Below are 18146 nucleotides of genomic sequence, written 5' to 3'. Positions count from 1 at the left end.
TTTTTAATCCTGGCTCATCCTTCCAAATCACATGTTGTTTGCCCCCTTTGAAGCTGTCCTCTCCCACCCCACTCTGCCTGCTGGGCATCAGCCGTGACCCCCACAGTGGGAGGAAGGCTGTGCCCAGAGTCTGTCCACCCAGATAAAGAGCCGACTGATTCCCAGCTCACGTCAGTCCTGTTACTATAGAGCCTCAGATTGATTCTACGCACCTAGTGACCAGGATGGACAGGTAAGGGCTGTGGGAATGGAGCTGGAGCAGCCCGGGATGTCCTTGTGGAGGAGATGGGAACTGGGCACCGGCTTTGGAGACCGGATGGGGCTTTCATATGTGGGGGCAGAGAAAAGCCTTTTGGGGACCATCCTGTGCAAAGGTCCTGGAGCATACAGAGATGTCTTTACCAAGAGGAGCATGAAGGGCTTGTGGGGCATGAGACTGGTAGTCCTCTGGGGCCAGTCAAGGGAGCTCTGAAGGGTAGGTTGGGAATTCAATCCGTCAGCTTCCTTCAGAAGGTCTGGAGGTGAGCAAGACCAAGTCAGACTCAGAGACGGAAGTTAAGACACCGGATATGTGCATATACCTACAATAGCCCTCACCTCTGTTATTCATCTCCCCGTTTCTTTTTCTACAGAGCTGCAGGTTGTCCCCCGCTGCCCACATACAGGAAGGCTGTCGGGAAGAACAGCGTGAGTCCCAAGACCACACCCCCGTCACGTTTATTGTTATCGACCACAAGAAAGCGAAGGTTTACAAAAACGTTTCAAACTGCTGCTTTTGGAAGCAAGACTCAAATCCCGCCCCAGTCACCCGGGCTGATTGGCAGTGGAGAGCGTGGCCCTTGAGTATTAGATTCTCTCTCCATCCACCCTCCTCTTCTGCCTGTTTCCTGTGTGGCCAGAGCTTCGCGTCTCTTACGCAGGCCCCAGGTGTTCGGGGACACGCTCCCAGCTGTGCCGCTGAAGCAGCCCCCAGCTCCAACCCCACAGCCACTGCTTCCGTCTCTTGTTCTTCTAGATGGTTCTGTTGCCACTTACGCCAGTTCTTTTGGCAGCTGCACCTGTGATGGAAGCATTGGAAGGAAAGGGGGAAAGAATGAATCCTGGAGATTCAAGACGTTCGCAGCAAAAGCCACAAACCCAGGCCTCCATGGAGACAGAATGGATAAGAGATCCTGGCCCCAGAGCCCTCCAAAGTCACGATAGAGGGGCTGAGGACATGCTCAGTGGGTAGAGTGCCCGCCTGGCATGCACAAGGCCCTGGGTTCAGTCCCCAGCGCCACCAAAAAATAAAAAGGAAATAAACCAAATCATGATAAAACAGCAGCAGCCTCAGCCACCATGCATTGGGCTCTTTCTAACAACTGGGAGGGTGTCCGGGTCTTTGGGCACGTGGAAAATGTCATCACAGGAAACAAGGGGACCAGGGCTGGCCTGGGTCTCAGTTCAAAGTGTCACCCACATTTACTGTACCGGTGGTGCCGAGTATCGATTTCCCTAGTAGTTGTTGTTTTTAATATTTATTTATTTATTTATAAATATATTTTTAGTTGCAGTTGACACAATACCTTCATTTTATTGATTTACTCTTATGTGGTGTCAAGGATCAAACCCAGCGCCTCATGCATGCTAGGCAAGCGCCCTGCCGCTGAGCTCCAGCCCCAGCCCTCAATTTCCTGAGTGGTAAAGCGACAATAACCATCCACCTTGTGAGGTCCAAACAGGAAAGCTCAGTTTGGGGAAGCTTTGAGCAAGAATGCTAAGGGAACCTTGGGGACCTGCCTGCAGGGAAAAGGACACTGGGGACCGTCCCGGATGACGTGGTCCTGACACAAAAGGAGAAGATGGGGAACAAACTGGCAAAAGGATAGGACCTCAGAACCTACCAGGAGAGAAAGAAGATCTTACAAGTGAGGCGAACAAGGAGGCCCAGAGGCAAAGATGAAGGTTCAAGTCTAGAATCTTTTTTGTTGGCTCGGGGAGGCGGGTACCAGGGATTGAACTCAGGGGCACACCACCACTGAGCCCCATCCCCAGCCCTATTTTGTATTTTATTTAGAAACAGGGTCTCCCTGAGTTGCTTAGGGCCTCGCTTTTTGCTGAGGCTGGCTTTGAACTCACGATCCTCCTGCCTCAGCCTCCCCAGCCGCTGGGATGACTTACACAAGTCTGGAATCTGAAGTCAACAATCACAGCAGGTGCTCGATCACCCTGGAGCCTTAGGGTCAGGGAGGCTGCAGGTGACATCAACGCACTGCAGTCATTTTGCAGGGTCCTTAAGCCAATTGCCTGGGAGCAGTTCAGAGGTGAACTAGATACAGGAGGCCAAAGGCAATTGAGTGAATGTCCTTGCCCCCCGGGAACCTGAGGGCTCCTGGCAAGGCGAGTTGGCTTCAGGACCAGGCAGTTCCTGCAGCGGGCTCTGAATCTCAGTGAAAGGTGCCAACACTCCTGGGGGGGAGGGGCGGCAGGGGCTGAAGCGCAGCCCGGTGAAGAGGAGGGGATTGCACTTTCGCCAGGGAGGAGCCCAGGCCAGGCTTACCACGCCTCGGCTTTGTGCTGGGGCCACAGCGACCCAGAGCTGTGGCTCTCGGGCCATCAGCAAGGCCTGAGTAGCAGGAGCAAAATAGGAACTTCCACAGGAGCCAAGTAAGGGATGTCAATGAGCAAAGGGTGGAAGGTGAAGTCAGGCAAAGAGCCCTCCTGACTCCATGCCACCTCTCTTGTCCCCGGGTGCCTGCCCCAGGAGGACTCAGGTGCCCTCCAAGACTCAGAGGGAATTCACGTCGGATTTAGAAAATGTAGGACTGGTCACTGTGCTTCTAAGAGATGAAAGTAAGAAATGCACGTACGTGTGCCTATGAATAAGCCGCAATTGTCTTTTTTGAATGCAGGGCTAGGGAAGTGACCACTGTCTTATTTTAGAATAGCTCTTTAAAGCAGAAAAAATACAAGAATGTCTAAAAATATAAGATGACCTAAAAATAGAAGAATGTATAAAAAATATAAGATACGTATTCCACATATCTAAAAAAAACTGTGACCCTCTAGGCTGAAATCATACATCTGACCTCTTGGCTAAATCACATGCAAGATTTTGAAATAATGCAGCCCCGTATCCGTCTGAGGAATGTTCTTGAGCCTCTGTAAATACCAGCATCATGACAAAAGAACTCTCGTTTGTGCAACCTCAGCGGCAAGGAATACAGCTTCTTCTCCTGGGAGACTGAATCAGCAAACTGAAAAGCTGGTAAGATCTCCTGAACCTGCAGGGATTCACGGACGGCAGCCGAAGTCCACCGCCTCTGCCCACCCGACAGGGTGAATGCACCCGAAGTGGTGTCTCCTCATCTGTAAAAAGCATCGACTCCTGGGGCCTTTTCGCCTCGCTACCCTCAAGCCTGGCCTCGTGTCCTCTTTGTGCCTCCCAGCAGGTCCTCGGGGATCTCTGTGAGCTCTGTGTTTGTACTTGGGGGGGTTCACAATAGCAGGGCGAGTCAAAGCCTGACCCTGAACTCAGAAGGGGAGTGATTTCAAGGTCGGCTCTGCCACTTCCGAGCTGAACCCCCTAGACGGGTGCTGAGCATCTCTGAGCCTCCGTGTCCTCTTTATGAAGTGGGGAGGACCACGGCGCCTACATTACAGAAGGAAGACGACTCTGTGACTCAGCTCGGGCTCATGGGAAGTGCCCTCTAGACGGAGCTGCTGGGATTCATGTCCCAGAACTCATCCAGGTGTAGTCCCGAGGGAGGGCTGGTGCTTCAGACCCACCGGGCAGCTCCCTGTGCTCCCCAGGAAGTCGGGACTGGTGTCTGCGAGGGTGGAGATGCCAGGGACGGGAGCTGGGGCACAGGGGACAGACGGGAGCTGGGGCGCAGGTCATGCGATGCTGGCTCACCGTCCCCCCTTCTACTTACGGGTTTAAGGTAGGCGACGTTGCTGTGACGGATGTCATTCAGGAGCTGGTCTCTGGGCGTGATCTCCACCAGGGGGGGTGGCCGGTTTCGGGGCACGGGTTTGAGCGTCTTGATCACGTCTTTGAGGTTGGTTTTCTCGGGCGGCTCCTTGGCCTCCGGCATGCGGGATTTGCGTTGGATCCTCTTCAGCTTCACCACCCGGAAGGAGTCGGGGTCTGTCTTGTATGGTGGAGGCTGAGACGGCTTTTTCGCCATCTCGTTTCTGCGGCCGAAGGGGACCGCGTGGGGAGCGTGGGGACCGTGGGGGCCGTGGGGGCCGGGGGGGCCGGGAGGCCCGGGAGGCGGCTGGAGGAACTCCTGCATCCTGGGGTCGGGCATGGGCCCCCCCAGCCTCTCCCACATCCCTGGGGGCAGCCCCAGGCCGTTCTCCAGCATGGCTATGAGCTTCCTCTGCTCCTTGAGCTGCTGCTGCTTCTGTTCTTCTTGCCTTTTCTGCCTCTGTCTGTCCTGGTTCCTGGTGAGCAGATTCGTGACCACCATCCGGGGACCCGGGAGCTCAAAGTGGTAGCCCACCTTGAGCAGGGTGTGGTTGGCCTTCAGCAGCCGGGAGATCTCCATCTCGGCGTGGTGGCCCAGCATGTGCCTCTGGTTGTGGAAGCGCAGCTCCGTGAGGGTCTCGTTGAACTGCAGGCACCGCATGATGGCCACGATGCCCTTCCCCGTGATGAAGTTGGACTCGATGTTGAGCGTGCGGATGCTCCTGTTCTCCCGCAGCATGTTGGCCAGGGCGAAGGCCACGCTCTCGTCGGCGCCCACGTTGGCCAGGCTGAGCGTCCTCACGTGCTTGTTCTTCTTCATGGCATTGACAAAGTCCAGCAGCATCTCCCTGGGGATGTTCTCGATGTTGTTGAGGTTCAGCTCCTTCATGTCGGGGTCGTTCTGCCTCACGCGCCTCAGGCTCCCGTCCAGGTCCGTCTGGTTCCCGGAGGGCCTAGCGCTGACCTTGAGGAAGCTGGTGTCCAGAGCCAGCTTCTTGGGATCCAGTTTGGAGACTTTCTTCTCACTTTTTTCCTGGGCTGCGGGTTGGTTTCCGTGTTCCTCCGGAGCTCTGGTGGCCGTCCGGGGGCTGCTGCTCTCGCCGTTTCCGACTGGATTCTGTGCTTCTCCCTGCTCACCGGCGTCCTCCTCTTCCTCTTCTTCCTCTTCCTCTTCCTCCTCCTCCTCCTCCTCTTCCCCATCCTCCTCATCCGCTTCCTGCACACCTTCACTGCCGTCGGATTCTCTTTTATGTGCCACGATTTCGTCATTGAGCTTTTCTTTCAGGAACCGGAGCACGTTTTTATTCCCTGGGTCTCTGGCCTCCTGCCGTCCTGGCGTGTTTTCCTAAGAGAGAGTTCACGTGGGTTAGAGCCCATAGCAACCAGGAAGGACAGGAGAGAGAGACGGCTCCGTCAGACACCACCAGGTGAAACCCGCAGGACCACAGAGCGCTTGTACGCACGGGGTTCTCCTGCCTGTGCACAGAGGCTTGTGACTGTAGGTAGAGCAACAGTCGGCGAGCTCCTAAGGAAGGGAGGCGACCGCGTAAAACAACTCCAAGGAGGGGAAGCATTTGGGGGCCCTTCACTTTTACCTTGTATAATTCTAGAGTGTTTGAGTTTTCTATATAAAGAAACCTCACATATGCTTGCGACCAAAACAAAGGCCCATCTTCAGTGACGATTTCAGCTGTGTCTGTCTCATCTCCTACTCAGTGGTCCCTGGGTATCCTTCGGCGACCGACACCAGGGTTCCAGGAGGTAAGGTGCACGATGATCTAGTGCTTGCACCTACCCTAGGCAGATCTTCCCAAGGACAGGCTCTTCACGTCCTCCCCAGGTTACTTATAATAACTAACACTACACAAACGCTGTCCTGGTTCAGTCCACTTGCAAAAATTTCCTTGCTGTGGCACTGGGGATTGAGCACAGGGCCCGGCACATGCTAGGTAGGTGCTCTACCACCGGAGGATATGGTATTTACTTTGAGGCAGGATCACATTAAGTTATCCAGGCTGGACTTCAACTTGTGATCCTCCTGCCTCAGCCTCTCACGTAGCTGGGTGTACAAACCTGTGCCACCACATTTGGCTTCAATTAAAAAAAATATATATATTTTTTGATCCATGATTCGTTGAGTCCAGGAAGGTGAACCCCCAAGGATAGTGAGAGCCAATTGTATTAAATAAAAATAAAATCTAGCTCATTGTATTTTCATATTTTTAAAAATTATTATTATGGTTTTTATCTGAATCTGTGGTGCTGGGGTGTGGGGGGGTTAAACCCAGGACCCTGTGCATGCTAGGCAAGTGTTCTACCACGAAACTACAACCCCAGCCTGGTTTTATTCTTAAAGTAATGTTCAGTTCCAGAAGCAGTAAAGGTTATTTGTTTTGCAAACTTTATACAGCTTTTATCAAATCATTGAAGTCTTTGTTTGACACATAGCTGAATAGGGTCTTTGTATTCCACGACCCTGGGTTACACAGTAGTTTCCTTATTGCTCTAAAATTTACATGCCTAAAATGTCTGCAAATGTTATACAACGTGTAGATCCCATTTCCCTGAGACTGTAACATAATGTGGGGTCAATGAGAACAGTTTGGCAATTTGGAATACGTATTTTTTTTTTTTTTGAAACCTTGATTTGGATTTCATCTGCTCAGCTCTGTGAAAACTGCCCTGGCTGTTCCAGAAACCGGCTCACCGCTCTTGTTTCTTTTGAGGAACAATGCCTAGAAGGAAGAGTGTTGTGCAGAGAGCTAGAAATTGCAGGTTTGGGGAGGAAAGTAGCTGTCCCTTGTCAGTGTTTTTAGAGACTTATGCATTATTGTGCTTTTCTGTACAAGATGTGTACCTCATGGGTGTCATTTTGACAGTGAGTGCAGCAGTCAGAGATGCAGGCTTCTTTGAGCACAAACTCCATCTCATGATATGTGGCCGGTGGGGATGGACCCCTGCCCTTCACTGCCTGCCTAAGGCCCCTTCCCCTGCACTTCTCACCTGTCCCAGCAGGGGGAGCCACTACCAAGCCGTTTAAAGTACATCAGCAGAAGTCCTCCTTTTGTTCCCTCTAACCCTGGTGTTCACATAGAATCACCTCCAACGTAAAAGGTCTATGAATTTTATCTTCAGCTCTAACCTCATCCAGCCAGCCATGCATTTTCCAAAGCTGAGTGCGTGTCCAGGTTCTCCTGAATATGAAACCCGTTGTCCACCTCCCTGAACGCCAGCCAGTGGGACAGTAATGTGACAACGCACAGCTCTGTCAGCCAGCACACCTGAAAGAGACTCCACCTGGATGGCCACTGTCTTGTTTCTGCCAAATTATATTTAAGTGGAACTTTTTTTTAAAAAAAAAAAATATGCTAATGCAAAGTAAATTTTAGAATCAGTCACAGTTCCATTTTTTCAACCTAAAAAATTTTGAGAAAAAACTAGAAACAGCTTACTACCACCCGTTTCTAAGTGTCGTCACGGATACCCAGTGCATGGTGGGAACGTCACACGTTTTGGGTTGTTTCACTCGGTCACTTGCAGGGTAGGGGCTAGACCTCTGGGTTACCGTGAGGTCTTTGACATTGTGCGTGGAGTATTGCATGGGTGAGAATATGCCAGAGAGAGGACCCAGCGCTCCCGTGAACCCCTCAAGGGGGCCTGCCAGCCAAACAAATAAATTCCATAAAGTAGGTGCTCAGAACACCTGCTCCTGGTCACAAGTGGGGGCCCCTGAGCATGGGGGCCGCCCGCATCCACCAGCCTTCCAGCAAGCAAAACCGAGGGGGGTCGATGAGAAATGACCAGCCCTCCCCTTGCAGCTGTGCCAGGGGTTTCAGAAAGTTCCAGTCTGCAGTGGGGTCGAACCTGACAGCACACGCTAGGATGTGGCAAAAACGCAGGACCCCACGCCGGCGCCCCGAGCAATCCCAGGGGACACACGGACAGCGACAGCCGGCCAGGGACCACCTGTCAGGACAGGTGCTGGTTACCTCGGACCGCACAAAGGTGACGGGGACGCGCTCATCTTCCAGCATGCGCCTGGAGGCCTTCTGCAAGTACATGTAGTCCACCAGGGACCTGTGGTCGAAGGTCCCCGTCGGTGGCTTCTCGGTTTGGTCCTTCTGGATCATTCCCACGGGAAGGTGGGGGTCCGGGGCCATGACTTCCATTTCCGACTGCAGCTCCCTCAGCTCTTCGGGGGACAGGTTGGCCAAGAGCTCATCCTCGTCCAGCTCACCCAGCTCCTCTTGATCTGAATTCCTGCCGTGGCCCGACATGGTCTGTTTTTTTTTTTTTTTTTTTTTTCCTGTTTGTTTCTAATTTCACTAGAAGAGAAGAAACGATCAAAGCTGATTTCAAAAAGAAGAGGAACACAGAGGCACTCCAAGCAGCTCTGCTGGTGAACAGGTGAGCAGGTCAACCCACCTTGAGATCTCTCCCCAGGAGCCTCAGTGGGTTTGCCGAGCGGCGTGACTGCAGCTCAGCCCCCGGCAGATCTATATTAAGCAGGGCTGGGCTGCTTGGGGTCAGTTGATGGGGTTACTACGCTGCTCTCTCTTGGGCAACTCGGTCAGCTGTGCAAATCCGTCTGACATTTCAGCACAGCTGCTTAAGCCCGCCACTGAGCAACTGGTCCACGAGTCTCTGCAGGAATAAGCTCCTCTCCCCAGGAGCCCTCAGATGGCCACAGGGGCTCAGTGCAGCTTCAGCTGCACACCCTGGGCCTCCAAGGAGCCCACTCCTCTGTATTTAAGTGCCGAAAACAACTTACAAGCTGTCCGAAGGGAAACCCAACCACCAACCTCAATTCTCCTGGAGTAGAAAATTCACTAGGAGGTGAATGGGGTTCTCGGGGCTGGGGCTTTGCGTCTGCCTGACCCTGGAAGCTGGGCAGCCTGGGAGAGTAAGCAGCTCTCCACCCCGTGTAAGCTGAACCCTTGCGAGGTGTCCTTATTGCACCAGGATCCTGTGATCCAACAGATGCGGATAACCAGTGCTAGAATTTCCACGACCGGCGAGGAGTTTAATGTCTTAAATTATTTGTTTTTCTTATGCAGCATTCATGAAGCCTGGCTACATTAAAATGGATTGAAAGTGAAATGTAAAGAAAATCTCAGACAATTAAAATACTCCAAGAAACCATGAGAACATTTTTTTTTTTGGGGGGGGCAACCTCAGGAGGCAAAGTTTATCAACATTACCAGTGCACATTTGCTTTGACCCTGGAATTCTACCTCCAGAAACACAGGAGGCTTCAGGAGGCTCCCACCCACAGGAAGTGGCAGGTGTAGAAGTTGACACAATGTAGCACAGCACAAAGGCTTGTGTGTTACATGGTATTTATGTGTCCATGGGTAAAAAGGAGAATGTGAGGGGCTAGGGCTGGGGCTCTGGCTGGGGCTGGGGCTAGAGCGCTTATCTCCCATCTGTGAGGCCCTGGGTTCCATCCTCAGCACCATATAAATACAATAAAGGTATTTGTCACCTACAACTAAAAAAAAATTTAAAAAGCATATGCAAACACAGAAAAGACACCAACATAACACATCTAGAAGAGGTATGCAAAAAAACAAAATCTTTTTTGTTTGTTTGTTTGTGGTGCTGAGGAGTGGACCCAGGGCCTTGTGCATGCCAGGCAAGCACTCTACCACCAAGCCACATTCCCAGCCCTTTATTTTAAAATTTTAAACTTTACTGTAAATATAATATTTATTCAGAAATATGCATTTATTACACAGAAGTTAGGATAAGGGTAGATACGGGGAAAATGAAAGTTTCCCCTGTCTCACTGCTGAGCCTACTGTTGACATTTCAGTTGATGATTCCAGTTGTTTGTTTTAGGCCAGCCAACTCTGTGATCCTCTATGTGTCTTTGTTTTGCTTTCTTCTGCAGGGCTGGGAACAGAACCCGGGGCCTCCTGTTTGCTTGGCAAGTGCTCCTCCACAGAGCTCACCCCAGCCCTGTCTGACTTTGACTGACCAAATCAGGAATCGGTTTTCTACGCCATTATATTTTCTACTACTAGTTTTTAAGATCTCCCTGTTTAAGGGGTTTTAAGAGCTATTGTTTGTAACTGCATAGTTTATGTGACCAGTCCTTAACTGTTAAATATTTAGACTGCTTTCATTAGTCACAATCCTGGTTCTCTAATAAATATCCTTGTAGCCAATATTTTTAAACATGCAAATTTATTTCCTTAGGCTAAACTGGATAAATGCCAAAAGGTGAAGTTGCTGGGTCAAAGAATAAGAAGAAAGTGAATACTTCACACATGTATGGTAAGACACCCCTTCATGTTACTGCAACCCATCCCCAGGATGTGGAAATCACTGTGTACATTATACACACATTACTATTCCGATATTATATATAGGCAGCCCTCCACACTAGAGGGGTCTGCATCCACCGAGCCAACCAAATACAATAAAAATTTATTTGGGGGAAAAAAAATCGCACATGTAGACTTATTTTCCTTGTCATTTTCCCTGAACAATACAGCATAATAACTATTTACACAGCACCGGCGCTGTCTGAGGCCAAAGGAAAGAAGGGCACAGGTCATGTGCAAGTGCTGTGCTGTCTAACAGAGGGAGTCGAGATCTGCAGACCCTGGTATTTGCAGAGGACCCTGGACCCAGTCCCTGTAGATACCCGGGGACAACTGCATTTACATAATCTCAAAACTTGCAAAAGTGAAAAAGAATGTAAGCAGTTGTAAGTGGATATTCTAATACCTCGGGGGGCAGGAAGGCACCCGAGTTTGTGGACCGTGGTGTAGACCATCATTTCATAGACTTGGCTCACAGACCAATGGTCACTCTTTCTGTCCCACCCACAGCAGACCTGAGGACTCCAGGGGGTACCGCTCTCTGCCACTCCCAGGTTTCATGCACCGTCTCCCCTGGGTGGACCAACCTGTTGCCTCCCATCTTTCATCTGGCTCTGGAATCGCCTCCTCTAGGAAGCCCTCCCTGATCCCGAGAACCAGGCGTGGGGTTCTTCTGATGTCCTTGCTGAGAACTGGGCACTTTCCCGTGGCCTTATCCCTGCCAGCTCCCTGGCCAATCTTTCCTCTCAGGACTGAAACTGTCTTAGGACAAGGGTGGCCTTGTTTGTCACTGTACTGAGGGGACTTCACATAGTACTTGGTGATCACAGGATTTTTTCAGCGAATATCTAAATTTTCCACCATAGGAACATCCAAATTTTTGCACAAAACAGGAGGCGTGTCAGGGTAAGTCCTTCATCTGGTCTTGCCACCTGGAAACCGGATACATGAGACATCTGCTTCCCTCGGCCTTTGCCTTGGACGCCTGAGCTCAGGAAGCCAACAGGACTTGGGAGTCAGGCAATCTGGGTATAAATCCTGGTTGCATCATGGATGGGGAAAACTGGAAGTTCCTCCTCCCCTCTGCCTCAGGTGCCCCACATGATGGGAGCTGGCAGCCTAGCCGGTGGTTCACAGAACGCTCGGGTTGGGGTGCCTGACTGCCATCGCCAGCACTGCCCTGTCCTTGCAGCGGGAATTGGGGTAGCAAGCTCTCTCTCAGTCACTACCCTGTAAAAATGAGGTCAGGCGTGTTCTACTTCAAAGGGTGTTCGAAAAAACGGAATGAGATGATCATGGAAAACAGTAAACATCAGCCCTTATTATACTTTCGTAAATAATCATATTCTTCTGCCTGAAAATGCCCAACACCAAATGATATTCAGAACGGAAAACTGACAGCTCTTCTATTTTCTAAAACTTCGCCGGCAGTGCGGGTCCAAAACAGGGGTCAGCTTGACCCTCGCAGGGAGGTCTTGGTGGGGAAGCAGGCCTCCTTGCTGGGTGCCCGTTGTTTTTCCACCCTGTGAAGGGTGACCGTGAGCCACTCCGTCTCCGCCTTCAGCTCCATCCACTGGCTATAAATGGACATGACGAGAACGGTTTCCAAAAGGCACTGAATAAATCCGCTCTGTCCTGTTGGTGGCCGGCTATTCTCTTGTGCAATTCCACTTGGGTCACCACAGCTTGCCTCCTGGCGCAGATGGCCCGGAGGCTCCGTGAGTGTAGACATGCCTGGCTCCCTCCTCAAATTCCCTGGCCCCTGGCTGCAAGGCCTCAGGATGGGCTTTACGTCTGGGACAGGAAGACTTCTTACAGCCTGCATACCCAGCCCGCCTTGCTCCCACCAGACCCCAGGGCAGCTGAGGTTGCAAGAGGATATTTATTATTTTACCTAGAGTTGTAAGCCATCTCAAATTCCTTCAGTGGGTTTGATTTTGTTTTAACGTCAAATGCATTCATTTTATATGCTTCTGAGGGGTGTGAGGATGTTACTACAGTGCTCCTAAGACGGCCACGAGATCAAACACCAGGTCAGTGCCACACCTCAGCTCCGCTGCAGCTGCTGCCGCTGCAACCACACAACCGCGGCAACTATTGCAACTGCTGCTCCTGTGCGTGTGGACGCCGCACCTGCACTGCTGAGGCCGACACCGCTAAGCATGGGATGACAATTAAATGTACGTCCATTGGTAGCTGCCTTTGGCAGGAACCAGAGGTGGGCCTCGGGCATTTGAACTGCTGCCCCTGAGGTCCGTGCTCTTCATCCGCATCTCCCGTGGCTTCCCATCTGTCCAGTCCACACAGCGGCGTTTCGCCTGCCTACAAGATGGAGCCACAAAGCACCTAATGTGACGGCTCTGCTTATTGGGACAGACAAGAAGTGTCACAGGCCGGAGGAACTAGAGTCAAGCAATCATCCACAGCGATGTTACCGGCGGTCGAAACCTCTGCAACTTTTGAGATATTGTCTCAAAAAAGAAAATGGGACTGGTAGGAAATGTTGTAAGATGTTAAAACCCCAGGGGAAGGGATTACCAACATTGATCTTGATTTTCCTCTTAAACCGATATTTTATTTTATTCGTTTTTTTGATGCACTCCTTCTTTGTGTTTCCAGAAATGTTGTTTACATTTTAATACACAGAAAATAACCCCAAATCACCTTGAAGTCAATTTCAGAATAATTGCCTTTTCTTACCAAATTAGGCTGATGAGCATCCTGAGAAAACAGGAGAAAAATCAATGCAATCTGATCAGATTTGCAGATTCAAATAGTTTAGCCCTTAAATCTTCAGCATCTACCAAGACAACCCATGATATTTCTATGACATTTGTAAACCCAGAAGGTAAACATCCAACTTTCTTTTTGTACCTCAAGGATATGACAAACAAGGATTTCCCAACTACTTGGACATCAGGTCACCTTCTCAAAGGCGGAGATGCTAAAATAGTTGAAAATGATGTTTAAATGTTTAGCAAGCCTTTGATTTTTTGAGAGCTGTCCTACACGTTTCACCAGGACGAGTCGCTTCTGTGGAGCTGCAAGAGGAGTGTGCACTCAGGTCTGACTCAGCAGGTGGCCGTGCAACCGTGCCAACGTACCTGGGGGCATCAGAAGAACCTGTAAGTGTGAACACCAAGGTGACCCACGCACTTAGAGGAGTGCCCCGTTCTAAAGGGTCTCACAAGCTGGCCCTTCCCAGGGTGCTCCCCACATTCACGGCCATGCCCCTGGACGACGGTGGACAGGGGGAAAGAACCTCGTCCCGGTCCCTCCCCTAAGGCCCTGAAGTCGGCTGGTGACACTGACACCGAGCTTTACTTAGCATGAGATGGCACCTGCAACTTAAGTAAAAATTGCTTTTTATAAAATGGGATATTTTGTCACAAAAATAAAAATAGTCTGTATGTGTTCATTTATGTCACACCTAAGACAGGGAAGGGCCCGGCAAACTCCTTAGTAGTGATCTTGGTTTTCCTCTGAAACCTTTTAGGTCATTTGGATATTTTTCTGATGGAGATGTGGTTTTAAGATGAGGAAGGGGCTGGGGATGTGGCTCAAGCGGTAGCGCGCTCGCCTGGCATGCGTGCGGCCCGGGTTCGATCCTCAGCACCACAGACCAACAAAGATGTTGTGTCCGCCGAGAACTAAAAATAAATATTAAAAGTTCTCTCTCTCTCTCCTCTCTCTCTCTCTCTCTCTCTCTCTCTGTCTCTCTCTCTCTCTCTCTCTCCTCTCTCACTCTCTCTTTAAAAACAAAAAAAGATGAGGAAGACCTGAAACCATATTTTAAGGGTGTGTGTTCACATACAGGTGATATCACTGTAGGGACTGTTTGATGTTGTTAAAGTGTAGGCCATTCTGGTGTTATCATGAGGGAGCTAGTGGGTTCTTCTGTTTGTTGTCTTTTAAATGAAATCAAGAATTAAGTACTGAGGATTAAACCCAGGGCTGCTCTGCCTCTGAGCTACATCCTCAACCCTTTGAATTTTTTGAGACATGGCCTCACCAAGCTGCTCAGGTTGACCTTCAACTTGTGATCCTCCTGCCTCAGCCTCCTGAGTTGCTTGGGTCACAGTGTGTGCCACGGCACCCAGCTATGTTCAATTCTATTGAGGCACTACCATCCTGCTTCAGACAGCTGCCACATCATTTTACATTCCTGCCAGCAACACCCCACCTTTCCAAGTCTCTACGTTCTTCCAATACTTGCTATTCTCTTTCTTTCTTTTTCTTTCTTTCTTTCTTTCTTTCTTTCTTTCTTTCTTTCTTTCTTTTTCTTCTTCATTTTCTTTCTTTCTTTTTTTCAAGGAGAAGATAGTGAGTAAAGTGGATCAGGAGTTCAAATTATACGGTCAGAAAAACTGATAATCAACAAAAACAGTATTTTTAGCATTTTAACATGTGTTCATTCCAGGCAGAACCAATTTGTACATTTACACAATTTTAAAACACCTCCACCTGGTGATACCTAGACACCTTGGAGTAAATCTGCAGAACTTCCAAGCAAGCACCAAAGAGAAAACACATTTCCACAATATCAAGAATCTGAGCGGCAGCAGACATTTCACCCACAATGACAGACGAAAAGTCAACAGAAGGATATAAAAAGTCAACAGAGGGACATAAAAAGTCAACAGAGGGACGTAAAAGGCCAATAGAGGGACATAAAACGTCCACAGAGAAGCATGTGAGGCGCGGCTCTGTCTGGGCACAGCAAGGGGCGGGCGGGATATCACCCTCACTGGGGTTTTTAACCCTTCAGACGTAGCTGAGCCCAGTTGGCGGGAGCGCAGAGGGTGCAGGCGCCCCGTGGTGATTCTGCCAGAAAAATGAAGCATGAGGGTTCCAGGTGCCCTCACAACCCCACTCCGGGCAGACAGCCCCGAGAGCTGAAGCCAGGGTCCCCAGCGCACACGCCCATGTTCCCAGCAAGTCATTCACAACAGCCAAGGGGCATCGGCCAAGTGTCAATCAACAGATGAAGAGATGAGGTAAAACATGCAGATAAAGGGGATGGAATACGGCTCCGTCTCAAAAAGGAAGGCGACCTGTCACCTGCCACAGACAGCGTCGTGGGTGAACGTGAGGACGGGACCTGGCACCTCTGAACTGTACGCTTAAGATGATTAACTCAGGACCAGGGTGTAGCTCGGGGTTGGAGCACAGAAAGCCCCTGCAACATCCAGCCCTAGGACCGAAGGAAAAAATAAAAGGATAAAGGGCTGGGGTTGTGGCTCAGTGGTAAGCGCTTGCCAAGCCCTTGGGAGGCACTGGGTTCGATTCTCAGCACGACATATAAATAAATAAAATAAAGGTCCCCTGACAACTAAAAAAATGTGTTTTTAAATTAAGATAGTCCATTTTTTATTATGTATCTTTCACTGCAATTAAAAAATATTAGAAAAAGACGTTGAACAAAAATGATTGAAGCAGAGCCAGGTGATCAGTCTGCTTGTATAAGTGAAATACTATTCATTTTCATATTATTTCAGAATATAAAAAGTCGTATAAAAATTTGATAGCATTAAGTCCATCAACAGAGGAATGGAGAAACCCATTGTGTTGTAGGCGTAAAAGGGCAGACTGCTCAGCGATTAAAACCAACCGTGGATCCGCAGCAGCGAGACGGAGCCAAGTCAGAGGCAGGAGAGCCCAGGCGGCAGGGTGTGGCTCAGGTGGAGATCAGAGCGGGCAAGTGGGACCCTGGAGACGGAGATGCACACAGCAGCTGTTACAGAGCTGGGATTGGCTGGAAGGTTGACATCTGATTGGGGCTTTTGGGGGGCACCAGCTAAGTCTTAACTGGGGTGCCGGCTGCAGCAGTGAGCACGTTTGCCAGATGGATCTATCTGCATACTTGTGATGCGGACACATCAAGCAGGGCAAAGGGACAATAAAACTGTAAACAAAAGGCAAAACTTTGAAAAAAGTAGGCGATTGACAGGTGGAAAAAAGAATCTCAAGGCTGTTGGCCCAGACACCTGAGGACCCGGGGCGAGACCACTTCAGTCGACTGAAACACAAGGAGAGGGCTGGGGCCACCCAACTGTGTTACTCAAGAAGCACCTGAGACATTGGAGAAAAGCCCGAAGCTTCTGGAAACTCTAGAAGAGTAACCTGATGCTTGTGCAGCGTCTTGGGAATTTTATCAAATCTTACCAACGGACCCGTGAGCCTCCTCTGGTCCCCTTCCAGAGACGCGGCAGAAAGATAAGGTCACCCGAGGCAAGCTTCTTCGGTCTTTCAGATAACTTGATTTTAAGTACATGTCATCTATGTTTATTATTAAAAAAAAAGATATCTTCTAATGTGTATAAGCAAAGAGGAAAAATTAAAATCACAAGAGACGCTCGCTCTCAGCCTGTTGGAGTGCTTTCCGCCATGCTCTTCATCAATGTCACGACTTTCTCCTTTAAGGTTGTTTCCAATCTTGTCCCAGCCCGTCTGTTCTCACTTTGGGGAACCCGTGGCCGTCTTGCTGGGAGGAGTGAGCGTTCTGACTCTGTAATTAATCCAGTTTGTGCACAGACCCATGGTGACCCCCCCAAGGGCTCTGCTCAGCTTCTCCTTCTGCAAAGATGAATCTGTTGTTGGATGGGAGAGACCAGCCCTGGGTTTTCATTTGTGACGAGGCGCAGGTTCTATGAGCCCCAGGGAGTGAGACTTTCCTGAGGGTGAATTTTTCCGTGGATGTGCTTGTGTGTGAAGCATGACCATGGATACCTGCAGACAGGAGCTTGAAAGTCCACGTGCTGCAGAGCCCAAACCCGGCTGAGCTGCTCCCCTCCTTCTGTCGTGAGGCCTGAGAGCCACGCTGAGCCTCGGTGGTATATTCTGTTAAATATTCTCCAGAGGCTGTGGCTGCCCCAGGACATTGTGACCCCCAGTAACAATGTTCCCCGAAGGAACAGGCTCAAAGCGGATGTGTTGAAGGAACGAGTGGGGTGGATCTCCACCTCCTGGGGGACAACTGATGCTGACAGCACCTGTCATTTCCCAGTGTGGCTGTTCCTGTGCCTCCCTCCCACCTCTCTCCAGTCACAGTGGGGGCTCCTAAGGGAGGACGACAGCCTGTGAGGCAAATTTGGGGAGCTGAGAAGATGCCCGACAATGAAAAACCTTGGAGGACATGGTGAGGAAGTCCTATTGTAAGCCATGTGCCACCAGAAGCCACCATAAGAAGCAAAATGATCCTGGTGCGGGGACTCATGCCTGTATTTCTGTCAACTCGGGAGGTTGAGGCAAGAGGATGGCAGGGTAGAGGCCAGCTTGGGCAACTTGGCCAGACCCTGTCTCAAAACTAAAAGAATAAAGCGAAAGGGCTAGCCGTGTGGCTTAGAGCTAGAGCGCCCCTGGGTTCAGTCCCCAGTTCTGCAAAAATGAACAAATCGGCCCTCGGCAGGGAGACAACGGGGCTCATGGGACAGAAGTGGAAACAGGAAGACCTTTAGGAGACTGCTGTGGAGGTCTAAAGAGAGAAGATGGTGCCACGGGCTGCAGAGGTCACCATGCAAAGGAGACTGGGCTGCTTCTGGGTGCCCTCAGGCAGTAGCTGATGGGCTCCCGGAGCCTGGTTAGCAGGACCCATGGGGTGTGACCTGCAGCTGCCCGAGGGAGACGGATTCCCACCCTGCGACTTCAGGTGTCATGGTTTGGACTCCACGACTCCAGCGAACAGTGGCACCTGACTGCTTTGTTAGGACACGAGGCTGGGGCGTGGCGCCTGGCCACCCACTCAGTCCTGTGCAGGATTGCTGGGGTCCTCCGTTATCAGGAGAGGGGCGGTTGCTGGGTGGGGACTGGACATGGCTGACTGGGCACGCCTGCACAGGAATTCCTTAAAGGACAATGGGCTGAGG

The 18146-nt window shown here is 50.5% G+C and overlaps 1 protein-coding gene across 2 annotated transcripts; it reads right to left on the bottom strand.

Moving 5' to 3' along the window:
• Positions 1-692: 692 nt before the first annotated feature.
• On the bottom strand, positions 693-8852 carry Lmod3 (leiomodin 3). 2 transcript variants are annotated; one of them, XM_026392662.2, is made up of 4 exons: positions 8378-8852; positions 7942-8277; positions 3915-5297; positions 693-1058 (listed from the first exon to the last, which is right to left on the bottom strand). In XM_026392662.2, the coding sequence occupies exons 2-4, from the start codon at positions 8227-8229 to the stop codon at positions 1032-1034; spliced, it is 1698 nt and encodes a 565-aa protein (XP_026248447.2). In that variant the 5' UTR covers positions 8230-8277; positions 8378-8852; the 3' UTR covers positions 693-1031. The 2 variants fall into 2 exon arrangements, with proteins under 2 accessions (XP_026248447.2, XP_026248446.2); XM_026392661.2 differs by having other exon boundaries at positions 7942-8852.
• Positions 8853-18146: the final 9294 nt, after the last annotated feature.

The sequence above is a fragment of the Urocitellus parryii genome, chromosome 16, assembly GCF_045843805.1.
Source record: "Urocitellus parryii isolate mUroPar1 chromosome 16, mUroPar1.hap1, whole genome shotgun sequence".
NCBI classification, from domain to species: domain Eukaryota; kingdom Metazoa; phylum Chordata; class Mammalia; order Rodentia; family Sciuridae; genus Urocitellus; species Urocitellus parryii.
Note: the sequence above shows the minus strand (reverse complement) of the source record. Positions and strands in the feature narration are given on the sequence as shown.

Bases quoted from the DNA above. Each gene is read 5' to 3' on its own strand.
- Lmod3 (XM_026392661.2), bottom strand. From the start codon at position 8,229: ATGTCGGGCCACGGCAGGAATTCAGATCAAGAGGAGCTGGGTGAGCTG. The intron at 5,298-7,941 runs GTAACCAGCACC...ACTCTCTCTTAG, and splicing joins TCACCTTTGTGCGGTCCGAG to GAAAACACGCCAGGACGGCA. The intron at 1,059-3,914 runs GTAAGTAGAAGG...CTTCCATCACAG, and splicing joins ACGTCGCCTACCTTAAACCC to GTGCAGCTGCCAAAAGAACT.